The sequence below is a fragment of the Nelumbo nucifera genome, chromosome 1 (genome assembly GCF_055504915.1).
Source record: "Nelumbo nucifera cultivar China Antique chromosome 1, China Antique-T2T, whole genome shotgun sequence".
NCBI lineage: Eukaryota > Viridiplantae > Streptophyta > Magnoliopsida > Proteales > Nelumbonaceae > Nelumbo > Nelumbo nucifera.
Window position 1 is genome coordinate 145,726,785 of NC_142649.1, and position 27,339 is coordinate 145,754,123.

Below are 27,339 nucleotides of genomic sequence, written 5' to 3' on the forward strand. Positions count from 1 at the left end.
TCTGATTGCGGCGGCTGTGTTGTTGGGTGATATTTGGACTGTTTTTTAGTATTATTCAATGGCAAGTCATGAATTAACCTCTTCAGGGGCTACACCAATCCGCAGCACAGCGGGGTTGGGAGGTGAAAACATGGTTTTTCCCATGCCAATTACCCCTTTAAACGGGCTGAACTACCTGGAGTGGGCTAAGAGTGTAAAACTCTATGTAACGGCAAGGGGTAAAGCTGGTTACATCAATGGAAGGGTGAAGGAACCCAAGGGTGAGACGGCTGAACATGATAGGTGGGACCAAGAAAACAGTATGGTGATGTCTTGGCTCCTCACAGCCATGGAACTTGATGTGAAAAAGAATTTCATGTGGGCAGACACCGCCAGTGAGATCTGGGAACAGGCCAAAACTATCTATTCTAAGCAAAGGCATTACGCCAAGGTTTACCAGTTGCAAGCTGAATCCTCAACATGTAAACAAGAAAACCGTAGCTTGTCCTCATACTATTCAGCCCTTACCTCCATATGGAAGGAGTTGGACCATTATCAGGCCATAGAGTGAAAGCACGATGATGATGCTAAGGCCTACAGGAAACTGGTCTCTCAGCAACGGGTGTTTGCTTTTTTGTTGGGACTGAACCCTGCATATGAACCGTTGAGAGTGCAGATCCTAGGAAGCAAAGAGTTGCCTACGGTTCACGAGGTATACTCCCTTGTCCAATCTGAAGAAAGCAGGTGGAATGTGATGGTTACAGCTGAGGAGGAGCAACAAGTTGCCTTGGCTGCAATGAATAATAGCTCAATAGGAAAGAAAAGTGACTCTAAGAAGGTGGATGATAAAGATAAGCTAATCTGTACCCACTGTAGGCGTTCTCGACATACTCGTGACACTTGTTGGGACATCCACGGGAAATCCACGTGGGCAACAAAGAATCAAGAACAGGGTAAAGGTCATTTGAAGAAAATGAGCACAACACATGTGGCAACCCAAGACACTTAAGCTGCCGGTAGCACCCAGGACCACCCTAATAAGTCTGACCCCAAGGAGGATATAATGAATTCATTCAGAGAGCACCTGGAATCTTATGGTAGGGCCTTGCGGCAAATGGACAGCTCAGTCACTGGAACTCCCTCTACTTCATTTGCATCTACTTCAGGTAATATGGCTTCTACATTCCATGTCACTCCCACAGATTCCCCTTGGATCATTGACTCAGGGGCTTCCAACCACATGACTGGTAAGCCTAACTTATTCCAGTCTTATAGCCTTTTGTCAGGAAGGGATAGAGTGAGACTTGCAGATGGTTCTTTTTCTTCCATTGCAGGCCAAGGATCCATATCCCTTCCCCATGGCCTTAACCTGAATTGTGTATTGCATGTCCCTCAGCATCCCATAAACTTTCTTTCAATTAGTAGCATTACAAGCTCCTTGAATTGTAGTGTGACCTTTTTTGTTGACTCGTGTGTTTTTCAGGATCTAACTTCTGGGAGGACGATTGGTAGAGGAAGCCTAGTGGATGGTCTCTACATTCTCGACAACAAAGCTGGTCTCCCGGTTTCATCCTCAGAATCGCATAGTCAGTCAAATAAGAGTCAAATCTTCTTGTGGCATAGTCGTTTAGGTCATGTTTCTTTCGACATAATAAAATGTTTGTTTCCAGTTTTATTTAAGTCATGTTCAGTGTCAGAGTTCATGTGTCAAATGTGTCAGTTGAGCAAACAATGTAGAAAAACTTTTCACTCAAGCAATAAAAGATCAAATGTTCCTTTTCATATTGTGTATTCTGATGTATGGGGGCCTACCAATGTAATCTTTGAGGGCGGATATAAGTACTTTATTACATTGATCGATGATTACTCTCGCTATACATGGGTGATTCCTATACGTAGCAGAGACGAGGTTCCGAAGATAGTGAAAGACTTCCAGAAGATGGTGTTTACGCAGTTCCATGTTGAAATACAGATCTTCCAATCTGATAATGCGAAGGAGTACTTCCATGGGGAGCTCAATGAGTTCTTCACCTCCCACGGATCTATTCATAGGAGCTCATGCGCCAGAACACCACAACAAAATGGTGTTGCAGAAAGGAAAAACAGACATCTTCTTGAGGTAGCTCGCGGGATGATGTTACACATGAATGTCCCAAAGAGGTTTTGGGTGGATGCTATACTTGCAGTTGCGTATGTCATCAATAGCATGCCCTCCAGAGTACTGAACTACATGGCCCCTCATCAATTGTTATACCCTCAATCTCCTTTATTTTCCATCCCCATGAGAGTTTTTGGTTGTCGGGCCTTTGTCCATGATTTGTCTCCATCCCGAGGTAAGTTAGACCCTCGGTCCATTCCTTGTGTTTTTCTGGGGTACCCCTCCTCTCAAAAAGGGTATCGGTGCTTTGACCCAGTTAGTCGTAAAGTCTTTGTGTCTATGGATGTGTCCTTCTTTGAGTCCGAGCCATTCTTCCCTCCTTCTTCTCACGGGGAGAGTCGTAGTGTGGAAGAGGAGAAGCAGGTTCAGGTATCTCTTCCTTCTATTCCGGACCTTACTCCCTTCCGTGTCTTCCAACGTACACGTCGGAGAGATCAACGGGGTGATAGAAATGTGGAGCAGCCAAACACTGAGCAACCGACATTATCAGACTCCCAGGAGGTAAGTCCATCCCCTCACCCTCCTACTGTGAATAACCTTGACATCCCTATTTCCCAACAAAAGGGAGTCAGGTCCTACACTACCAAACACCCCATTACCCACTTTGTCTCCTATGATCACATTTCTCCCTCGTACCGAGCCTTCTTATCGGTAGTTGATAAAGGGATGAGAGATCCATCGTATGGACGCCCAAAGATTGCGGAATAAGGGGGCAAATTTCATAAATTTTTCTCTCCCTTCAACTGGGAATCGCATTCCCTATTTTAGAAAATCATATTTTCAAGGATCATTCTTGAACCATAAACTGAACCAGATCTGAATCAAAAGGAGTAGGGGAGGATTATACCTGATACGGAGAAATAGTATCTCCCAACGAAGGTGTTCACGCCTAAGGAAGGATCCAAAGACTGCTCCCACTGAAGATGGCGTAGTGCAGGATGGAGCAGAATCAGCAGTGTTCTTCTCCAAGAACTCTGTCCTTCGCAAGAATCAGCAGGATGGCACGTGAGCACAACTTCCTATCAATTCTTTCTCAAAGAACTGATGTCAAGATCGAATCTTGACTTCTCCCACAACTGGAGATCGAACTGGCAAACAGGGTGGCAAGAACAGGGAGGCGGCAAGAGAGTATTCGTAGGGTGCAGAATTCTCTCTTCTTGTGATTTCAGCACTGAAGAAAATTTGATTGTGTGTCTCCTAAAGGCTGCTGCCCCCCTCCTTTTGTTAACCTAAAAGATCAGCTCCTAATCCAATTAGGAGCTGCTTATCCAAATCATATTTGGATAAGACCCCTTTTAGGTGATAGGGATAAACCCTTATCTTATCTGCAGATTAGATTAGCTATCTCCTAATCTCATTAGGAGGTTTCTAGATCTGAATCACATTCAGATCTGGACTCTATGAGTGGATAGGGTCAAGACCCTATCCTATCTACTAATCCATCTCAGAATTCGCCCCATTATTAACTAATAAAATAGCCCAGTTCGAAATGGGCTTTAGGCCCATTAAGCTTATGTGCTTACTTAACCTTCCTAACTGCTGCCCAGTTGGGCTTCCTTGTATGGCGTGGGACCCAAGCATTGATCTACACATCAGCCACATGGGTTCGGCCCAGCCTTTGTTACAAGGCCTGGCCGAATACACTGTTATGGACAGTGCACCCCGTGAAACCCATCAAATGGGCTCTATGGGCCCAACACTTACCCTAAGTGGTCCCTGGGCCAAGCCACCTTGTAACACCCAGGGACTGTGGGCAGATGCAAGATTAGCCCATTAGGTATTATCCTCAATGGTCTTACACTTAACCTCTCAGCCCATAATGATCATACACTGCCCGACAAGAGAGGACCTCTCCCTCGGCTGCAAGGAACAGTGTTGCACTCCCTACTTATATGGATTCCGGGAATTAAAACCTTTTTGCAAACATTTTGGAAACCATAATATATATACTTTTATATCTCATATAAAATATACTTTGCAAAACAAATCTCAACAGTTGAAATCGGCTACCGGCAGTCTTGGTTTCCATCAGTGAGAGTGCATCCCCGATCATTACCTTTGTCCGACAAAGGGGCTGATCCTGTCACTATGATCACCCACTCAGATGAATTCTCAGACTGTCCCAACATACCCAGGTTTTGACCCCCGCTAAGGATCTCACTGATTGGTACATCAAAGACAGCCCAATCCGACACCTAGTGCAGTATCATAATCGAATCTAGGGGTCGGGTGTAACTTTCTAGTTTTTCCCATCAATCTCCAAGGTCCAGGGCAATACTGGAAATCTGGTCTAGTTCATAGATTCAATTAATCCTACACTGTATGTGCCTAGGGTCTCACCCTGGCAGCCGAGACAGGCCACCCCAACCGGCTTGGTGGCATCACAGTGTCAGCCTTGTCAGGATAGGTCTCCCCAGACCGACCCACTGGCTGTGAACATTCTAAACTAACATGAGTCTCAATAAGTGTCCAGTTTAAGGGTATTACACAGAAACATAACAAGGGAACATGAATCAAATATGCACTTTTATTCATTTACAATAAACTCATAAAGTACATCATTCTGATTGAAGCTAAGGGCATACAAAACTGTCTAACAGTTGATTGCATCCTTGTTCCCAAAAATGTTTCAGAAGCCTTAAAATGCCCTGAATGGGTAGATGCCATGAAGGAGGAGATTAATGCCCTCCACAAAAATCAGACCTGGGAATTGGTGGATCCTCTAGAGGGGAAAGACCCCATGGGGTGCAGATGGGTGTTCACAGTTAAGCACAAGGCAGATGGAACAGTTGAAAGGTACAAAGCAAGACTAGTAGCCAAAGGGTACACACAAGTACATGGGGTTGACTATGATGAAACTTTTGCCCCGGTGGCTAAGATGAACTCGATTAGGGTTCTCCTGTCCTTAGCTGCTAATTTTGACTGGGAACTGCATCAACTGGACATAAAGAATGCTTTCCTGAATGGTGACTTAGAAGAAGAGGTATACATGGTTCAGCCTCCTAGATTCTATGCCAAGGGGAGTGAAAATAAGGTGTGCAAGCTACGGAAGTCTCTCTATGGCTTAAAATAGTCTCCCAGAGCTTGGTTCAGTAAGTTTCACATGGCAGTTCAAGAGATGGGATTCAAACAATGTCAGTCAGATCATACACTCTTTGTGAAGAGATGTCAGGAGCAGGTTGTTGTATTGTTAGTGTATGTAGACAATATCATCATTACAGGAAGTTGGAGCTCAGAGATACAAAACTTGAAACAATTCCTTGCATCAAAATTTGAAGTGAAAGATCTAGGACTCCTGAAGTATTTCCTTGGGATTGAAGTTGCCCGCTCAGAAAAGGGTATCTTTGTCTCCCAAAGGAAATACACCCTTGATCTATTACGGGGTACAGGTAAATTAGGTGTAAGGCCGGCAGATACTCCTATGGATGTGGACCACAAGCTAGGTGACTATGTTGGTGAACCTCTGAAAGATGTGAAGCAGTTCCAAAAGTTAGTGGGAAAGCTGATTTATCTGTCCATGACCCGTCTAGACATTGCCTACTCCGTTGGGGTCCTGAGCCAATTTATGCACTCTCCTAAGAAGCCACACATGGAGGCAGCAGAGAGAGTTCTTAGATACTTGAAGAAATATCCAGGAACAGGCCTACTATTCAGTAAACACAATCACCTAAAGGTGGAAGTCTTTACAGATGTTGATTGGGCAGGAGCTGTGGATGATAGAAAGTCCACTAGTGGGTATTGCACATTTGTAGGAGGAAATCTGGTGACCTAGAAGAGCAAGAAGCAAAGTGTGGTAGCAAGGTCAAGTGCTGAAGCTGAATATAGAGCTATGGCACATGGGGTGGCTGAAGTCCTTTGGCTAAAGAACCTTCTAGGGGAGCTTGGAGTTGTTGTTCACAGCCCTACGTCCCTTTACTGTGACAACAAGGCTGCAATAAACATCGCCAACAATTCAGTCCTACATGAGAGGACCAAGCATATTGAGGTGGACAAACACTTCATAAGGGAGAAACTGGAAAAAAAGGAAATTTGCATCCCTTATGTCAACTCCAAGGAACAACTTGCTGATATTCTTACAAAGGGACTTCTGTGCTCGCAGCACAATGAGTTATGTGACAAGCTGGGCATGATAGACATCTTCAGCCCAACTTGAGGGGGAGTGTTGTAAGGCTTATTTAATAGCTACAGTTACAGTTACAGTTACAGTTATAGTTACAGTTACTTGTTTTTTTCTTCTTCTTTCCTTTTTTCTTATTATTTTATTTCTAGGATATGCCGCCAGGGGCATACTTGTAATTTTAGACTCTTTTATGAAGTTAATATAAATAGAAAACTGGCGGCTGCCAGTAGTGACTTTTTTCCTCTCAACTGTACCTCTCTCCCTCTCTCTCTTTCTCTCTCTCTCTCCCAATCCCCATGAATCACCACACTCCCTATGCTATACACTTGGCAAAGTCTATCCTAACAAGGTTGTCATTCTCATATTGCCCAAGTTAGTGGAGCAGTGTGTCTCAGCTACTCAGGTTGTGACCTAATGTGTGAGAATGAGTGTTTACAATAAATATTGAATTGGACCAAACCTAGCATGTTCGTGGACTTTATGACAGATGGAACAATTGGGTGTTGCTTTTAATCCCTAGACTTGATAATGATATCAGATTGAGTATTAGACTTGTCTATCTTTGATATACCAACCAGTGAGATCCTTCTGGGGTCAAATATCTGGGTATGTTGGAACATTCAAGGATGGTAAGTTGACTTGTGATCAATGTGATAGGATCTGCAACTATGTTAGGACATAGAGAACACATTGTACAACTTCCTACTTGGAGTCCTGAATCTACTGGCACTAGGATTATCTGAATCCGGTCACCAGTCAACTTACCATCCTTGATTGTCCCAACATACCCAGATATTTGACCCCAGAAGGATCTCACCGGTTGGTATATCAAAGACAGACAAGTCTTTGTACAACTTCCTACTTGGAGTCCTGAATCTGTTGGCACTAGAATTATCTGAATCCTCAATGATCCAATGGTGTTGGAAGTTGGACATCATGTCATAAAGACAAAGAGGGAAAACATCCTTCCCTAAATGTGGTGTCAAGTGTTTATAGCAGAGACATTGATTGCAAGTGATTAATTAGGTTGCATTGACTTGATTATCACATAATAGGCTAAACCAATATACTTGGGACTTTAGGACGGTAAAGGTTCCAAGTGTTCTTAGTGTTTAGACACTTAATGTGCATCATCACTTAAGCCCATAACAGCTATGGTCGAATTAGCCTATAATGGCTAATTAAAACTTAAGTGGCCGGCTCCACTAGCTTATATATAAAACATGTGATATGTTGGCTCTCCCATTAAGTTGTGGGTTCCACACCATATGAGCTGTAACCTCATAATTGGATAAATATTTTATTAGGTAATTAAGAATCTTGAATAAGAGTCCTAGTCAAACTATGTGCTAGACAAGTCTAGTAAGACTAGGATTTGACTAGTTTGACTAGTTCAAGGTTTCTGATCTAATGGCTGATTTAAGAGAGATGGACCATAGTTGTCAAGGCGTCACCTAGGCAACTAGGCGCCCTTGGCTGGGTGCCTCACCCAAACGCCTTGACTTTTAGCAACTAGGTGCCCTTCTAGGTGACTAGGGGCCCGCCAAGGCGACTACGTGCCCACCTAGGCGACAAAAATGACAAGGTGGGCACATTTTATAATGTCATTTATATTGATGTATCTTATTAATGTATGTGTTAATACATTTTATAATATGCTATGTATATCAATTATACTTTGTTTTAATGTTTTACTATTGAAATTTAAAAGATCAAAGGTTTTTGAGGAGAGAAAAGGAAAGAAAGAAAGAAAGAAAGAAAGAAAGAAAGAAAGAAGGAAAGAAAGAAAAGAAAGAGGAAAGAAAGAATAGAATAATAAAGTTCTTTTTTCTATTCTCTCTCTAATTAAATAAAACAGAAACTCCATCCTTGTTTTTTTTCTATTTTACTTTCTATCTTGAATATTTATCATATAAAGTTAATAACCTTCTTTAGGTGCTAATTAACATGAATTTGCTCTATTAAATACTTATTATAGTAGTATTATTTTTGAAAATAATGAAATTAATACATGTAAAAAGATTTTTGTCTTTTAGATGTGATGATTTGCCACATTTTTAGAGGAAATTTAATGTTCTTAATAAAGAGAATTGCTATTTTTTCAATTAACATACATGCTGAATGGTATATAAAACTAGGAAACTAGCCAAAAGTCAGTTTTTTTATTGCCTAGGTGACGCCTAGGCGCTGGCGACTAGGCGCCCCAATGTCGCCCAGAATCACCTAAATGCCTTGAAAATTATGAGGTGGACTCTCTCTAATCTTATCCTAATTGAATTAGGAGTTGTAAATAGAATAGCAGAGGGCTCTTGCAGCCCTCCCAAGTTTATAAATAACGAGGAATGAGAGGGGTATCGAACTATGCTTTATTCTCTCTACTAGCTGAATACGATCCCCCCATTGTGAGACACTTAAACTAGGGTTTTGAACCCCATTCGACCTGAGTCAATATCCATTGGTTCAAGCATTATTCCAGCTGTCTTTTGGGTCAAGAAAATCACCCAAAAGCGTTAGGGCCAGACCCATGTTGCTGTACTTTCTGGAGAAGGAATCTGAGACTGCAAACATAGAGTTGCGCCATCTTCAACTTGTTGCAATATTACCAGGAGGATTCAAGATTGAATGTGAACACCACTTCGAAATCTGCATTTGTGAACTTCAATATCAGGTAATGCACTCAATCTTCATCCAAAAAGATCTGATCTTTCATGGTCCAAGAACCTAATTGGTCCTATGAGAAAAAATGGTTTTCTCGTATGTGCTATTTCAGCACTAGAGTTATGTGAAATTTTGAAATTCCACCTCTTGTTGCAGGGATTTTGTGCACAACATGACCATTAAATGATCATCTTTCACCCTAGTTCAAGGAGAGGAAAGTAGGAGGGCTGCTATGTGCAACCTCCTGTGACTAATTACTCAACATTTTCGAGATCTAAGTCTAAGCAGATTAGAAGTAAGTTCATAGCCAACGAAAGGGCTGAATTAGTTTGTGAATATTGTAGAAGACCCAAACGTACAAAGGATAGATGTGGGAAATTGAATCCACACTTGAAGCCTGAAAATATTAAGTTTGGGAAAAAGGGTAATGCCCATTTGGCCACTGTTGGTGGGACATCCACTTCTACTAGGTCCAGTAATCCCCTCCACTGCCTTTGCTAAAACAGGTACTGCACATGCTTGTTCCGTCCCTGGATAGCTCCCGAATTGCTGAATTCGGGGCTAGTGCTCATATGATTGGTATGCCTTCATGTTTTACTTTGTACAAGTTAGTTCCAGGGAATGGTAAGATTACAATTGCTGATGGATCTCAAACTCCAATTTCTGGTTTGGGTGCAGTTAAGCTTATCCACAACCTTTCCATGGAATTTTCTCTTTATGTACCTCAATTACATAAAAACTTGCTTCCTGTTAGTTCTCTTACAAAATCCCATAATTATTTTTGTGACCTTCTTTCCTATTCATTGTGTTCTTCAAGACCTGAGGACGAGGAGGAACGATTGGAAGTGGGCATGAAGCTGATGGAGTCTACTTTTTTGACAACGGTACTAAGCAGGGATTTCTATGCCAAATTGAGTCCTGTCAAAATTCGATATTAAGGTGCCATTTGGCAAGTCTTTTTGGAAGATCTATCGGAAGATCTTGTTTGTGTTCAGTTCTGAAGAAGAAGAAGAAGAAGAAGGAAAACAGAAGAAGAGAGGTTTAGAAGAAATGGGCAGCCTAACCCTCCAGCCCTCCGAAACAGCCTTTTATATTAGGGCAATAAGAAAAGGATACAATGACAAATCTGCCCCTGATTAGTAGGCAGTAAGGAAACATAAAAAACAGAATAAGCCCAGGCCCATTTAGCACAGAAAGGAAGTTACGCAACTAATTATCATGACATAACATAAACAGGCCCCAGCTCACAATGCTAGGCTACACAACACTCCCCCTCAAGCTGAGCATAGATATCTATCATGCCCAACTTGCATAACATCTCCATAAATCTGGATTTTGTGAGTCCTTTAGTGAAAACATTAGTAAGCTGTTTTGTTGATGGCATGTAAGGAATACAAAGTTCTCCAGAGACAATCCTTTCACGTACAAAGTATCTATCAAGCTCGATATGCTTTGTCCTATCATGCTGGACTGGTTCATTTGCAATGTTGGTTGTGGCCTGATTGTCACAGTAGAGCTTGAGTGGTTTGATTATATCTATTCCCAGTTCTTTTAGGAGGATTCAAAGCCAAAGTTCAGCAACACCATGAGCCATGGCTCTGTATTCAGCTTTAGCACTTGATCTTGCTACAATAGCCTATTTCTTGCTTCTCCACGTGACCAAATTTCCACCCACAAAGGTGCAATATCCAAATGTAGACCTCCTATCTCCACGAAAACCAGCCCAATCAGCATTTGTGTATGCTTCAACCTTTATTCTGTCATGCTTCTTAAATAGTAACCCTTTCTCGGGACATGTCTTGAGATATCTCAAGATTCTCTCTACTGCTTTCATATATGAGACTTGTGGAACATGCATGAATTGGCTAACTATATGGACTGAATATGCAATGTCCGGCCTAGTAAGAGATAGATACAAAAATCTTCTAGCCAACTGCTGATATCTTTCTTTTCCAGGATAAGGTTCATCATCACCTTATTGCAATCCATGATTTTTCTCTATGGGAGTGTCAATAGGTCAGATACCTAACTTCCCCGTCTCCTTCAGCATGTCTAGAGAATACTTTCTCTGACAGGTGTAAATCCCTTCCTTGGATCTAGCCACTTCTATTCCCAAGAAAAGGATTAGAGAGGTAGGAGAGAAGTCATCGAACTCTCTTCTCTTTCTCTCTTCTTCTCTATCTTCTTCCATTTCTGTTGTTGCCTTCTTCTCCTTTTCTCTTTTTCTTGCTATAATCAGATATTATTTTTCAGATTTGGTGGACTCAATCACATCATGGTATCAGAGCACCTCCTCCTTTCTTTCTTTCTTTTTCTTTTTCTTTTCTTTTCCCATACACCCTTCGATTAGAAGAGTGTATGGAGAGATAAGTTGTTGATTGTTCAGAGCAATTTTGTGCCTAGTTGGTAGAGGGTTTGGAGATACAAAATATAGCTATAGATTGCCAAGAAAGTGAGGCTACAGATTGTTTGCCCAAAACCCTAGCCGACTAGATAGTTTACAGTTAGAGGTTTAAGGAGACAGTTTGAGTGTGGCACTCAATGCTTAGGGGGTTCCTTTTGATCTCCAGAAGTGGGTGGCTGAAGTTTGAAGGAGTTTGGAAAGCTCTAGTAGCAGTGATTGCTTCTTCTCCTTTTGAAGAAGAGCACTCAATGCTCTTCTCTAGAAGAGCATCTATGGCATAAATCTGAAATATGGCAGAGTACAACTGTTATTAATATCCTGAGATTGAAAATATACAAAGTAAATACATGAGACAAATGGAATAATCATCTTTGCATCCATCTCATCAGCAGTGATGTGCAATATAAACATGGATGGATGAGATTCAAGCACTATCACAAAAATGCAGTTTGGTCATTAGTCAAAACAAGGAAATGAAATAAAGCACAAGGTGAATAAACAAGATATGTGGCACAAAAGCACGAAATATAGAACATTATAACATGTGTGAGAAGAAGGGCATAAAACTGTTAGTAGCTTAGGATATATTACACAGAACAAATCATTAGAAAAAAATGGTTACAAAATGTTCAGAAAATGCAGATATACCATATGTGGACCAGTCAGGGCTTTCAAGCAGTTTAAGTAATGTTGAGCAGCACTGTCAGCTGTAAGCCCTCCATCATGTGATGAAGAGAATTTAATATTTGTTTCTGGAACTTGGTGCTCTGTGGCAGCATTGTCTGAGAAATTAAGAAAGTCACCTCCCACAGAACTGACATTTCGTTTTGGTGGTTGAGTTATGGACTCCGGAAACATGCTATCCCCAGTCAGGAGGTCCATGCAGATGCTGGAGGAGGTATTTGTTTGCACTGGTGGGACCACATTTTCATTGGCAGGGGATGCACCAGCAAATGGATTGGTATGTAAAAAAGGGTCGGTCTCCTGGGATTGGTTGGTTGTCTCCTTAAATTTATTAAGACACTGGTAGAACTTTGAACCTTGTCCTTCCTTAGAAAATATATCCCTCCAAGGAAGAGAAACTCCAAGCACCTCTATCTGTGAGAAGATCCACTAGTTAAAATCAATTATAATGCAACAGTAACAATTATCAGTAAAAAATAATGACTCAACATGTCAGGACTCAAGAGAGAGTTTCTTAAGATAATTGCAAATCATCGGTAGAAGTTACGAATAAAAATAAGTAGAAAGGAATAAATGCCCTTTCTTTTTTTATGAGAGAAACAGAAATTTTAAATTTTATTAATAAAAATAGAATATATACATCATTTAACACAAGACAGAACATAGTCATGCTATCTCTCCCATATAAAATATACAACTTTGCCCAAAATATTGATCTCTATTCACCCCTTGTTTAGCTAATTTATCAGCCCAAGTTTAGGCCAATCTTGGAACCTATTGAACTTTCAGCTACGAGTTCCTTGTCATCCACCTACATTTCATCTCATTTCCAATTTCCCATAAGGTTTATTCCCCATTCTTTAACCAATTAATTGTCACCCTAGAGCCTCCTTCTATAATTAGTCTCCCAACATTCATCTCATTTGCTTGTTGAACTCCTTGAAAAACTGCCATTAGTTCAGCCCTTATAGAATCTCCTTAACCAATTGGCCCCAAAGTACAATGCTCTCACAATTCCTTCATCTCTTAGTACTCCTCCCACCACAAAAGGACCCAGATTCCCCACACTGCTTCTATCAAAATTAAGTTTAAGAAAGCCCTTCTGCTGAGGTTCCCACCTCCTAATTTCAGAAGATGAAGCAGCCACCTCCCCCATTTCATTAATATGTCCTCAACAGAAAATGGACTTACAGTGTCCAACGATTTTATCAAAAAAACTACTCCGTTAAGATGTGCCGAATAGGGGTAGTTTAGTCTTCTTCTGTTTATTAAGTAACTTGCTTATGTGGCTGTGTTATTAGAGTTACTCTACCCCACACTTAAGTAAGGGCATTTCTGTCTTTGTAAACATGATTAGAATCTAATATAGATTAAGGGGGTCGACTGGATGGGTTAACCATCAGATTTTAGACAGACCCTTCTTCTTCTCTTCCTCTTCTTCTTCTTCTTCTTCTTCTCTTCCTCTTCTTCTTCTTCTTCTTCTTCTTCTCCTCTTCCTGTTCGGACTACTGTAGCAGCAGTCGAAACATGGTATCAGAGCAAGGTTCCTGATCTAAGTCAGTTGGTAAAGCACCTCAGCATTGTTCGTGACTCTTCACCTTCGTTTCTGGTCAGTCGATGGAGAGGACTGGTTCGCCCTAGGTCAGAAACATTACAGCTTGTCTCTCTGCTGCGCATAACCCTCTTCAACAAGGAAAGTGACTCAGCAGTGAATGATTGATTGATATTCTCAAAGGAAGGTCGGTTCTCTCTTCTTCTAGTGTCACTTATATTTCTGGGTAGAAACCCTACAAGAAGCTGTTAGTATTGAGTAGAACCTAAAGAACTAGGTTCATTGTTGCCCTAGGAAGGGCTGTGTGTGCAGTAGCCGAATGGTGTAGGGCTGCTGTAAGTTGTTGAATGGTGTTAGGGCTGCTGTAAGTAGCTGAGTGGTGTAAGGTAGAATGCAGTGACCTTGCCGAACTCCTTGTGGTTGTGTAATGCCCTCTTAAGTGTGTTAAACAAGTCTGAACTGGGTGCAGCAGATTTGGCTGTGTTATGGTGCTTGAGTGGTTGTAAGAGGGCCTCTACTTCTGATTAGTGAATGGTAAACTGATGCTTATGTGGGACGTAAGTGTGTGAAGTCAGCGGTAGTGTGAATAAGAACAAGTGTGTGCTTCCACTGTGGTGTTTAGAGACTGCAATAGGTGCTGAAATATCAAACTGTGAACAACATCAATCAGCTTGTAGCTGAGAAGTAAAGTTAGAGACAATTGTGAAAGAGTACAATGGCAACAATAGGAGCTGGTTACAATGATCAGAAACCTAGTGTAGTAATTTCCTCCGACTACCTAGGGGTACAAATGACCTCAATTAAGCTAAATGGAGAGAACTATGTTCTATGGGCTAAATCAGTGGAAGTTTTTCTCAAGGCAAAGAAGAAAGTAAAGCATGTAAGAGATGAGAAGCCACCGGTTGACTCTCCAGGGTTTGATGATTGGGAACAAGAAGATGCTCAGATCATGACTTGGCTGTGGAATAGTATGGAACCCAAAATCAGTGCCAACTTCATGTTCCTTGATACGGCTAAGGATATATGGGAGCATGCTAAGAAGCTATATTCTGGACAAGACAACACAACAAGAGTATATCAGCTGTATCAGGAGTACTTTGATCTACAACAAGGAACCAAAACACTAGAAGAGTACTATGCCTGTATGAAGAATATAAGGAATGAACTCAATGTCTATCATCCCCTTACTCCAGATATTCAAGTTCAGCAACAGCAAAAGGAGCAACTTGATGTTACAAGATTTTTAGTGGGGCTGAAGTCAGAATATGAACCAGTTAGAGCTCAAATATTGGGGGGCTCTACTCTTCCTACACTTGAGGAAGTATTCTCAAGACTTCATAGAATTTCTTTGGGCCAGACAGAGAACCCCACACAGTATGATAGATCAGCACTTGTGACAGCTAGAGGTGGTGGACATAGTACAAGAGGAGGAGGTCATTCCAGAGGGGGCCGTGGCAATTCCATGATTGGTCGGGGTGGCCGTGATTCAGGGGGAGGCCGTGGTAGAGGAAAAAATAACTCTACAAGGAAATGTACTCATTGTGGTAGGGATGGACACACAGTGAATTTCTGTTATGACCTACATGGCCCTCCCTCTAAATGGGCTAATCATGCTGTAGCAGGCGAGGTTGCTATTAGTGACAGTAAACTGGCAGACCGAACACCTCCCACATCTACATCTACTTCTGGGAGGGAGATGGTGAGTGTTCCGCGTGATGAGTATGAACGGTTCCTTCAAACTACTTCACAGCATACCACTACCACATATGCCCAATCAGGTATTGCTTGCATGTCATCTAAAACTCCTTCCTGGATTATTGACTCTGGAGCCTCAGATCATATGACCGGGACTCCAGGTGTGTTCTCTTCTCTTTCTGAAACCTCCACATCACAAACTGTTACACTTGCCAATGGGTCCTCATCTCCCATTTGTGGTGTTGGTAATGTTGACTTGGTTTCTGTCCCCTTATCATCTGTTTTATATGTACCTAAGTTTCCATTCAATCTTATGTCTGTTAGTAAAATAACCAAAGCTCTTAACTGTTCTGTTACCTTCTTTCCTTCCACTTGTGTTTTTCAGGATCTCAAGACGGGGAAGAAGATTGGTGGAGGGCATGAAGCTGGTGGATTGTATTACCTTGACGGCGATGGATCTTCAATTGCACTTCAGACCTCCCTTACTCCTCTACAATGGCATTGCCGACTGGGACATCCATCTCTCAAGGTTCTCAAGATGTTGGTTCCATCATTGAGTCAGTTGTCAGTTTTACAATGTGAGTCATGTCAGTTTGGTAAACACCGTCGTGTGTCCTTTAGTCCAAGAGTTGAGAGTCGCATGTTAAGTCCTTTTTCTTTGGTTCATTCAGATGTTTGGGGTCCAATCAAAATTGAGTCTTACAATGGGTACAAGTATTTTGTCTCCTTTATTGATGATTGATCAAGAATGACATGGATTTACTTAATGAAAGAAAGAAGTGAATTATTTTCCATTTTTCAAAAATTTCATGCTGAAATACGTACACAATTTGGTGTTCCAATCAAAGTTCTCCGTTCAGATAATGGTCGTGAATATTTTCTTACTGCATTTCAACAGTATTTAGAACAGCATGGCATTATTCATCAGACATCATGTGCTTTCACCCCTCAACAAAATGGGGTGGCTGAACGGAAGAATCGTCATCTTCTTGAAATTGCTCGGTCTATGCTTCACCACATGAATGTTCCTAAACGGTTTTGGAGTGATGCTGTACTCACTGCATGTTTTCTCATTAATCGGATACCCTCTTTTATTCTTCATGGTCGGTCCCCCTTCTCCATCTTGTTTCCCACTTTATCTCCGTTTCCATTAACTCCTCGTGTCTTTGGTTGTGTGTGCTTTGTTCATAATCTGAGTCCTGGAATAGACAAGCTAGATGCACGCTCAATTAAATGTGTCTTCCTTGGCTACTCTCGTACTCAAAAAGGGTACAAGTGTTATAATCCCATTGCCCGAAAGTGCTATGTCTGCCCTGATGTCACCTTTTTTGAGTCTGTTCCCTTCTTCTCCCATCTTGAAGCACCCTTGTCCTCACCCTTACCTCCTCTTCCTCTTCCTGTCAGTGATTCAGTTCCAGAGGCTGTTGTTGGAGTAGACTCATCTCCTCATCCAGTGCAGGTCACCACTGAACGACCACCGATCCGACAAGTGTATACACGTCGAACGACACCGGCCCCTCCTCCTACTTCTACCTCGTCTGCGGATCCTCTCATGGCTCTTATTGCTGAACCTTCAGATCTTGACCTACCCATTGCCTTACGGAAAGGTAAACGTAGTTCTACACTCCATCCCATTTCCAATTTTGTTTCATTATCTCGTCTTTCTACCTCACATCGCCAGTTTGTTTCACTTTTGTCTTCTATTTCCATACCTAACAATGTTCAAGAAGCTCTTAGTTCACCTGGATGGCGGCGGGCAATGGAGGAGGAACTTTCTGCTCTTCAACATACTCAAACGTGGGAACTCACTACTCTCCCACTTGGGAAGCATGCTGTGGGCTGTAAATGGGTGTATACTGTGAAATACTTGCCAGATGGTAGTGTGGAGCGTCTGAAGGCCAGACTTGTTGCTAAAGGTTACTCACAGTTGTATGGTGTGGACTACATGGAGACATTCTCTCCGGTGGCTAAAATTGGTTCCATTCGTGTCCTAACTTCTTTGGCAGTTATGTATGATTGGCCTCTCCTTCAACTTGACATAAAGAATGCCTTCCTCCATGGTGATCTAGTGGAGGAAGTATATATGGAGCAACCACCTGGGTTTGTTGCTCAGGGGGAGGGTGGTAAGGTGTGCAAGCTGAAGAAAGCAATTAATGGGTTGAAGCAATCTCCACGTGCTTGGTTTGGGAAGTTCAGTGAAGTGGTGAAGAGTTTTGGAATGAAGCAATGCCAGGTTGATCACTCAGTGTTCAGCTATGACTCAGAAGCTGGGAAGATTTTATTAGTGGTCTATGTGGATGATATTGTCATCACTGGTAGTGATAAATTGGGGATTGGCAAACTAAAGGCATTTCTGCAAAATCATTTTCAAACAAAGGACCTTGGAACATTAAAGTATTTCTTGGGAATAGAGGTTGCCAAGTCAAAACAAGGTGTGAATCTGTGTCAAAGGAAATATGTCCTTGATCTATTGGAAGAAACAGGACTGTTAGGTGCAAAACCGGCTGAGACCCCTATGGAACCAAATGTTAAGTTGAGCAGTGATATAGGAGAAGTATTTGAAGATCCTGGAAGGTATAGACGACTAGTGGGAAAGCTGAACTATCTGACTATCACGAGACCCGACATCTCCTTTGCAGTCAGTGTGGTGAGCCAATTCATGCAGAACCCTCGTATACCTCACTGGGATGCAGTCCTTAGAATTGTGAGGTATCTGAAAGGAGCTCCAGGCCGTGGGCTATTGTATAAACCAGGAGGAAAACTTGAAGTAGTTGGGTATACAGATGCAGACTGGGCAGGCTCAATGAGTGACAGAAGATCTACTACAGGCTATTGCACATTTCTGGGAGGAAACCTTGTGACATGGAAGAGTAAAAAGCAGACGGTTGTAGCCAGAAGCAGTGCTGAAGCCGAATATAGGGCCATGGCTCACACTACCTGTGAATTAGTGTGGCTGAGGAATCTTCTACAAGAAATTGGGTTTCACATGGATAAACCTATGAAATTGTACTGTGACAACCAAGCTGCACTCCATATCTCTTCCAATCCTGTCTTTCATGAGAGAACAAAGCACATAGAGGTTGATTGCCACTTTGTGAGAGAGAAGGTTCTTGCCGGAGAGATAAATACAGAACATGTGGGCTCCAATGATTAGTGGGCAGATTTGTTTACAAAAGCTCTAAGCTCATGGAAAGTGAACTATCTATGTAACAAGCTGGGATTATATGACATATATTCTCCAGCTTGAGGGGGAGTGTTAAGATGTGCCGAATAGGGGTAGTTTAGTCTTCTTCTGTTTATTAAGTAACTTGCTTATGTGGCTGTGTTATTAGAGTTACTCTGCCCCACACTTAAGTAAGGGCATTTCTGTCTTTGTAAACATGATTAGAATCTAATATAGATTAAGGGGGTCGACTGGATGGGTTAACCATCAGATTTTAGACAGACCCTTCTTCTTCTCTTCCTCTTCTTCTTCTTCTTCTTCTTCTTCTTCTTCTTCTTCTTCTCCTCTTCCTCTTCGGACTACTGTAGGAGCAGTCGAAACATACTCTAATCTTAATACATTCAATTACTTCCTCCCTTAGATCTTCTTTGTTCTTTAAATAACCTTGCATTCCTTTCTTCTCAAATAGTTCATAAAATTTCTGCCCTGGTACACCTTCACAGTGCTCTTCTCCTACTTTGCATCAATGTTTCTGGAGAGAACAAACCTGCCACACTAGCTGGAGGAGCCAACCTGCTAAAAAACAAAGAAAGAAACCATTCCAAAATACTAACAACAAATGGACAGGAGATTAGTAAATGAAAGTTTGTTTCATCACAAGCATTACACGAAACACACCAATTAGAGGATAAGAACCAGTAGGGTCTTCTTTTTTGTAGTATATATAATGTGCTAATGCTCTTATGAACCTCATCCCAACAGAAAGCCTGAACTCTGAGTGGAATAGGCTTACACGACACTTCTTTAACAGTAAATGGCAGAGCAGGAAGAGGAGGGAGGGATAAAACATGGAAGGAGGCACAAGAAAAGAAACCAATTGGACTAGGAATCCATACCCTTCTTGTCCTGCTTTGAGGGATACCAAAAAAAAAAAAAAAAAAAACTTCTCCTAAACATTCAACAAATTGATAATTGTTTTGGAATGGTAGAATACTGATTCGTTGCATTCTTATTGCCAATGGGCATATTTATACAGTAAGCTGCTGCAATAAATAGAAAGAAAGAAAAATAGAAAGAAAGAAAAATAGAAAGAAAAGAAAATAGAAAGAAGAAAAAATAGAAAGAAGAGAAAATAGAAAGTACAAAAATAGAAAGAAAGAAATAGAAAGAAAAAACTTTCTAAATCAATCCTTCCACAATCCTAGGAATATATACAATTCTATTTTCAGATCTGAACCAATAACCCCACGTTTTCCAACACTCCCCCTCAAGCTGGTGAATAGAGATCCTCCATTCCCAGCTTGGCTATAATTCTCCGAAAGTCTGTACTATTGAGCCCTTTAGTAAGTACATCGGCCAGTTGTCCTTTTGTAGACACATAGGGAGTGCAAATCAACTTGTTGTCCAGTTTCTCTTTTATAAAGTGTCGGTCAATTTCGATGTGCTTCGTCCAGTCATGTTGAATAGGATTGTGAGCAATATTGATGGCTGACTTGTTGTCACAATATAGTTTCATAGGCTCTTCTCGTGGAATCTTCAGGTCTTCTAAAATTATCTTCAACCAGAGTAATTCACACACTCCTTGTGCCATAGCCCTGAATTTTGCCTCTGCACTTGACCGAGCCACTACATTTTGCTTCTTACTCTTCCAAGTGACTAAGTTTCCTCCTAAGAAGGTACAGTAACCAGAAGTGGACCGTCTATCTACTGGAGATCCTGCATAATCGGCATCTGTATATGCTTCAAGAGTCAGTCCTCCATTTCTTCTGAATAAAATTCCTTTTCCTAGATTGGCTTTCAAATAGTGCAGAATTCGATGAGCAGCCTGTAGATGAACTTCTTTAGGATTATGCATAAACTGACTTATTACACTTACAGTATATGCAATATCCGGTCGTGTATGTGCAAGATAAATGAGTTTTCCAACTAGTCTTTGGAACATCTCCTTGTCTACACTTGCATTCTCGTTGGCTTCTCCAAGTTTATAATTGGGATCTATAGGCGTGGAAGCTAGTTTACATGCCATATTTCCTGTTTCTCTCAAAAGATCAACAACATACTTTTGTTGAGAGATAAAGATGCCTTGTTTAGAATGTGCAACTTCAATTCCGAGAAAATACTTTAGTCTCCCCAAGTCTTTTATCTCAAATTCTCTGGCAAGGCAGTTTTTCAATGCTTCCTTCTCCTTTTTATCATTCCCAGTAACGATTATATCATCCACAAAGACTAATAGTGCAGTAACTCCCCCTGAGGCTGTGTGTTTGATAAACAATGTGTGGTCACCTTGACTTTGCTTGTAACCTGTACTCAGCATTACCTACATAAACCTTCCAAACCATGCTCTCGGAGATTGTTTGAGACCGTATAGTGCTTTCTTCAACTGACAAACTTTGTTCCCTTCAATGCCTTCTCCAAAACCCGGTGGAATGTCCATGTATATCTCCTCTTCTAGATCACCATGGAGAAACGCATTTTTTACATCAAACTGTTGCAAATTCCAATTATAGTTAGCAGCCAACGACAGTAACACCCTTACTGTATTCATTTTAGCTACTGGGGAAAAAGTCTCCTGATAATCTACCCCATAGGTCTGTGTATATCCCTTGGCTACCAGGCATGCTTTGTACCTTTCTAATGACCCATCAGATTTGTACTTAATTGTGAACACCCATTTACAACCTACCGTCTTCTTGTTTCTTGGTAGATCCACAACTTCCCATGTGTTGTTTTTTTCTAATGCCTCCATTTCCACTCTCATGGCTTTTCTCCACTCCTTATTAGAAAGTGCCTCGGCTAGAGTATTAGGAATTGGAATGGTGTTAAGGCTGGCTAGAAAACTTTTATGGGATTTAGAGAATCTTTGGAATGATACATATTTGGCTAAAGGGTACAATGGGCATTTGGTACATTCTCTGGTTCCTTTTCTCAGTGCAATAGGTAGGTCATACTCATACTCAGACTGTGAAGGTGTAGGTTCAGGATCTAAGCATCCCTCAATTCTAGGATTAGGAGTTGAATCTTGGACTTGCACAGGTTGAGGATCTGGATTTTTCCTCCTAGAGTAAACCTGCATATATCTCACATTATCATGCACATCATTCGTGGGGTTAACAGTGTCTGAATTTGGTTCAATGGTCGGGTTGTTTGACTCTTGTTGAGACTCGGGAATGTGGGGCTCAGAGGAATGTGACTCAGAGGGATGTGATTGTTGACGATTGAATGTCTGAGAGGAGGGTAATACATCTAGGGAGAGTAGATCCGAGGCCTTATCTTCCATTAATGAGGGCTATCCCTGAAGATAAGGTTGAGTGAAAAAAGATTTTCCTTCCTCAAATGTGACATTGATGGAGGTGTAGAATTTTCTGGTGGCTGGATGATAACATTTATAACCTTTTTGAGTTGGGGAATATCCCAAGAAGACACACCTGATTGCTCGTGGGTCTAATTTTCCCTTATTATGGACATGAACAAAGGCAGTGCAGCCAAAAATTCTTGGTGTGAGATTATTTGAGGCTCGAATATCAGGGTAAAATTGAGAAAGGACTTGTATTGGGCTTCGGATGTCAAGGACTTTAGATGGTAGTCTATTTATGGTGTAGGTAGCAGTAAGGACAACTTCCCCCCAATATTGTTTTGGCACCTGATTTTGAAAGAGAAAGGCTCGGGTGGTTTGCAAAAGATGGCCATTTTTTCTCTCAACTACCCCATTCTGTTGGGGAGTGTTAACACAGGAGGATTCATGCACAATGCCTTCTTTCTGAAAAAATGGGGACAAATTCTGATTAAAATAATCTGTAGCATTATCAGATCGAAACCTTTTAATTCTCACACCAAACTAAGTTTGGACCATGTTATAAAAGTTGGGAAGAATCGTACCCACATCAGATTTAGACTTAAGAAGAAAAATCCATGTGACCCTAGTGCAATCATCAATAAAGGTGACGAACCATCTTGAACCAGTAATGTTGGGAATTTGAGAAGGGCCCCATATATCCGAATGAATCAAATAAAAAGGAGTTGAAGATCTTTTATTGCTGATTGGGAAAGAAACCCTTTTGTGCTTAGCAAGTTCACAAACATCACAATGAAAGGTTTCAACATCAATTCCTTTAAACAAGGAAGAAAGCATTGTTTTTAAAATAGGAAATGAAGGATGACCAAAACGGAAATGATGATGCCAAATTAAATCTTTATTGGAGGTAGATAAGAATGACTCGTGTGTGACATGCATAATAGTGTGAGATGATTTGCTGGTTGCTTCAAGGTAGTAGAGTCCATCTCTTTCCTTAGCAAGTCCAATCTTCTTCCCCGAAACCTAGTCCTGAAATACACAGTAAGAAGGGAAGAACACAACATTCCAGTACACATCCTGGGTGAGTTTATGTATAGAGATAAGGTTAGTGGATAACTTAGGAACATGAAGCACATTTTTAAGTAATAGGGATGGAGTAATTTGAATATTCCCAATCCCTGCCACTGTGGTGAAAGAACCATCAACAACAGAAATTTTTCTATTAGTAGGACAGGGTGTATAGGTGAGAAAATGTAGTGAAGAGGGTGTCATGTGGTTAGTAGCTCCAGAATCAAGAATCCATGGAAAAACACTAGCCGAGGCATGTAATCCTAGAGATAAAGACTCACCTGAGAGAGCAAGAGAGGTAGAACCACTTCCTGGTTTCAAGGATTTCAGGAAGCACCTTAGCCTTTCAATTTCTTCATCATTAAATGGTCCCTGACTTGAGTGTTCTTGCTACAGGGTTGTGGAGACATTATGGGCCTGTTGAACTCCTTTTGAAACTCCTCGATTTCCCCATTCCTTGCTGGATGTGGGAGGTTTCCCATGAAGTTTCTAGCATCGATCTTTCGTGTGTCTGGGCTTCTTGCAATAGGTGCACCAGAGGTTATCGTTAGAGTCACGAGTGGTTGTGTCACGAGCCAAGTTGTGATTGTTCTCACCCTTTGAACCACTATAACTTCCTCCCCTTGCCACCATGGCTGAGCCTTCAGGATCTTTAGGCTCAAGCATGATTCCACGACGGCTTTCCTCAGCTCTGACAAGGGCTATGACTTCATTCAATGGAGGCACTTCTTCTTTGCCAAGAATTTGTATTCGGACCTGATCAAATTCAGCATTCAGTCCGACCAAAAAATCATACACCCTATCTCTTTCAATAAAATTCTTCAAGATCACAGCATCATCTGCGCACTTTGTCTCAAGAACCCGATAATGATCAAGCTCATGCCATAAATTTTGCAGCAGATTTGCATACTCTGTAACACTCCTGCTCCCTGGTTTGGCCGCCACAGTCTTCACTTTGACCTCATAGACACGAGCAGCGTCATGGGCTTTGGAATAGGTTTGTCGAACAGCATCCCAAATAGCCTTTGCAGAGGGAAGAAACATACAAGTATCACTGATCTCGGGTGTCATTGAACTCCACAACCATGACATAATCATGGAGTCCTCTTCGTCCCAAGAATCAAAATTTGGCTCGCCCAACCTTGGTCCTGTTCTAAGGAGGTGACTAATTTTTCCTTTTCCCTTCAAATAGGTACGCACTAGTTGTGACCACTTCAAGTAATTCTGGCCATTCAGTCTATATGTTGCCTAAAAATTCTGCAAATCACCAGTGTGAGGATGAGAATTTGTTGCTCCTTCATCGGTTTGGACAGGAGCACTTGTTGCAGTCATGTCGGACATTGTTAATAGAGGAAAAATAAGGCCAGCAGGAAAGGAGAATAAAGGAACACTTCTGGTTACAGATCAACACTGAAGACCAGAAGAGAAAAACACAAAAAACTGGCAATGAAGGCCGAAAAAATCTCAAGGTTGACAAACCTAGAGCTCTGATACCATGTTTTGGAATGGTAGAATACTGATTCGTTACATTTTATTGCCAATGGGCATATGTATACAGTAAGCTGCTGCAATAAATAGAAAGAAAGAAAAATAGAAAGAAAAGAAAATAGAAAGAAGAAAAAATAGAAAGAAGAGAAAATAGAAAGTACAAAAATAGAAAGAAAGAAATAGAAAGAAAAAACTTTCTAAATCAATCCTTCCACAATCCTAGGAATATATACAATTCTATTTTCAGATCTGAACCAGTAACCCCACATTTTCCAACAATAATATTAGTGAATTCAGAATCCCAAATTCCCCTTTAGAAGCCCAAATTCCAATTAAGCCCATTCGAAGGAGAGGAAGGAATATAAAAAACTTAAACATTGGCTCATTATTAAAGGATGAAAGGTTGAGAAGAGAGGGATTCACTTCAAACAGCATTTCCCATCAAGGATACCACCCTCGGGATCCATGATGGATACATAAGATATAATATCATAGGTATTACCTGAAAACATTCTACGGGCTATCACCATTATTTTCTTTCTTAACAGTTCTTATACTCTGCTTGTGGGAAGAAAAGAACAGAAACTCTTCATCCTTCAAATAATAGCAAGAATAGATAAAACATGATGAATTTAGGCTGCATTTAGATTTTTGTCTTTTGTGAAGAGCAAACAAGAGTAGCATTTCTGCATAAGGTTACTTTGGTTTACCATGTAAACAAGTAGATTTTTTTTGTTACTTTTTACAACTGAAGCTTATATTTTCTGCTTCTGGATTTTGGCCCAACTCCAAGGGACCATTACATGGTGTAATGCTAACTAAAATCTCGGGCTGTCAAGCATGAGAATGCGGGTTCGAGCCTGAGAGCAACCATTTTGTGTGCAAAAAAAAATGCCAAAGATTAGAGCAGTATCCAGTCCACTCCTCCCAAGACCCTAGATATCTGGGACCAACACTGGGTAATGGTCTTGTTTATTTTGGCCCAACACCAGGCTTTTTGGCTTTGGAAAAACAATGGAGTAATGTGTGTTGTCAAACTTACGTAGCATTTTTTTTCTTTTTTACTATTCTTTCTGCCCACAACACAAAATTTTCCAGCCATGCAATTGCCAAGTGTGACCTTTACTTTGGATGAAGAAAAAGGGCATTTTTTTAATTTAGTATAGGAAAACACAATTCAATGCCTAGACATTATCATCACTGGAAAAAGCAGCATTATCCTAAAATTGTCAGTCAGCAATTTGGAGGACACAGTAGAAAAAAGAAATCTAGGGAAAGCTAAATAAATTTGTTCTAATATAATGACAGGAAGCCCTTATCCAGTTATCCATATTAATAGTATCCAAATGCACCATTACCATAGGAAGTGGAAACTGAAGGAAGACAATTTTGGACTCAGAAGAAGAGAAGTTGATTACACAAAAGGTGAAGATAAGAGTTAAAATAAAGTTACAATTGCCTAATCATCATCATCATTTTTAGACCATCATTATCCATACCTCGTTTCATCTGATTTCAAGAGTTCACTACATAAAATTCTTCAGTATCCATATACCTTTAAATCCTCATATAATGATGCAAATAAACAGGCATTTTAACTTTCGTTCTCAACTTCATGAGTTGACAATAAAATTCCTCTTTATATATTCCATTATACCCGGGCTCATATCATCCAAAACTCCTCCAGTAAGTATGTGCTTTGAAATCCTTTCACTAACTTTCTTGATCATGCTAGTCAAAAGTTGAAGATTCAATTCTATCACACTACTGATGTCCATATTTAGTTCATTACCTTAGTCACAATATCTTAAAAAGCTTTTCAATTACCTATCCAACAAGCACAACATCATACAATTTTTTACCAGTACAAAATAATGCAAATTTGATATGATTTGAGTTATGGCAAAAATACATGCAGCATATGGGGCTTGCACAAAAATCATTAATTTTGGTTACAAGAGTTCAGATTGATTTTCAATTTTTTTTTTAAGATGAAATCCTTCTGTCCCTAGCGATCCATGCTAGAATAGTTCAACATGTTTTGTGGAGGTCTCCAGAAGTTCTAATATCGATACTTCAATGTCAATAGACCTAAATGTTCTTCTCAATCATAGGGAGGGATCTAGCAATATCCTGCTGTGGTCACATTGTAAGTGGTTTTTGGAAAATTCCCTTACCCAAGAGCATGTTCTGGTGTAGGTGGATCTAGGGTTCCTTACTACCTCCCTTCTGTTCCCTGAGTTTTAGTAGTAACTATTATTAATTAAGAACCTTTTTTGAAGTGTTTGTTTCTTGGCCTAACACAGCTACTGCAAGGGATCCGAGCTTCCTATGGAGGGAAAAGAAAGAAGGAAGAAGATGAACTGAAGTGAAATTCTCACCCCCAGCCCTTCTTATTATTTTCTTTATATATCATTACATCAGATAGCTCAAGTACAATGGCTACAGTTAATTGTAACTAATAATCTGGCATGGTCCCCTGAGGAAAACATGCTTAATGGGTGGGATCTGCTTGGTTAGGCCTGGGATAACACACATTGGGCTTATCATAACAGCCTGTACTGGAGTAGGCCTAATCTGGGTCCTAACAGTGTTCAATAATCTTTTGAACAGTTTACATGAGATGTTTCCCAATTGGAATATTCTAAAAGAAGCTTTGTACCTCACCAAGGGTTACAGGGGTTTTTCCACGAACAGCAGGATAAAATGTAAGTGCGACAACACGGGTAAGAAAGTCCAGTTCTCCCTCCAGTTCCTCAAAATCATACAATAATGAAAACCTAGATGCATCTCGAGCATTAAGGCGTACACCTGCCCCAGTGACAGCCATATCCTCAGAGCTAACTGGACCTGCTAAAGGAATAAACATATTTGTACCATTTAAGCACTTTGGTACAGAAGCACCCTGCATACAAAGAGGAATTAATTATTAAACAATTGAAACTAAGAGAGGAATTGGCATTAAGTTTTACTGTCTCATTAAGTACATAATGACCCAAAATTAAATTTTTATCAATACTATCAACACCTAAGTAATTGCATTGCATATTAAGATAAGAGTATGTTATTAGAGAAAAT

At 40.8% G+C, this 27,339-nt stretch overlaps 1 protein-coding gene across 2 annotated transcripts in view; it reads right to left on the bottom strand.

Annotated features, from left to right (window-relative positions):
- Positions 1–27,339, bottom strand: part of LOC104588319 (putative phosphoinositide phosphatase SAC9) — a 152,243-nt gene that overhangs the window by 90,863 nt on the left and 34,041 nt on the right. For both annotated transcript variants that reach the window (XM_088894594.1, XM_088894595.1), the window contains exons 9-10: positions 26,924–27,166; positions 11,968–12,417 (exon numbers count right to left, since the gene is read on the bottom strand). In XM_088894594.1, the coding sequence (XP_088750720.1) occupies positions 11,968–12,417; positions 26,924–27,166 (693 nt within the window). The remainder of the gene's footprint in view (positions 1–11,967; positions 12,418–26,923; positions 27,167–27,339) is intronic.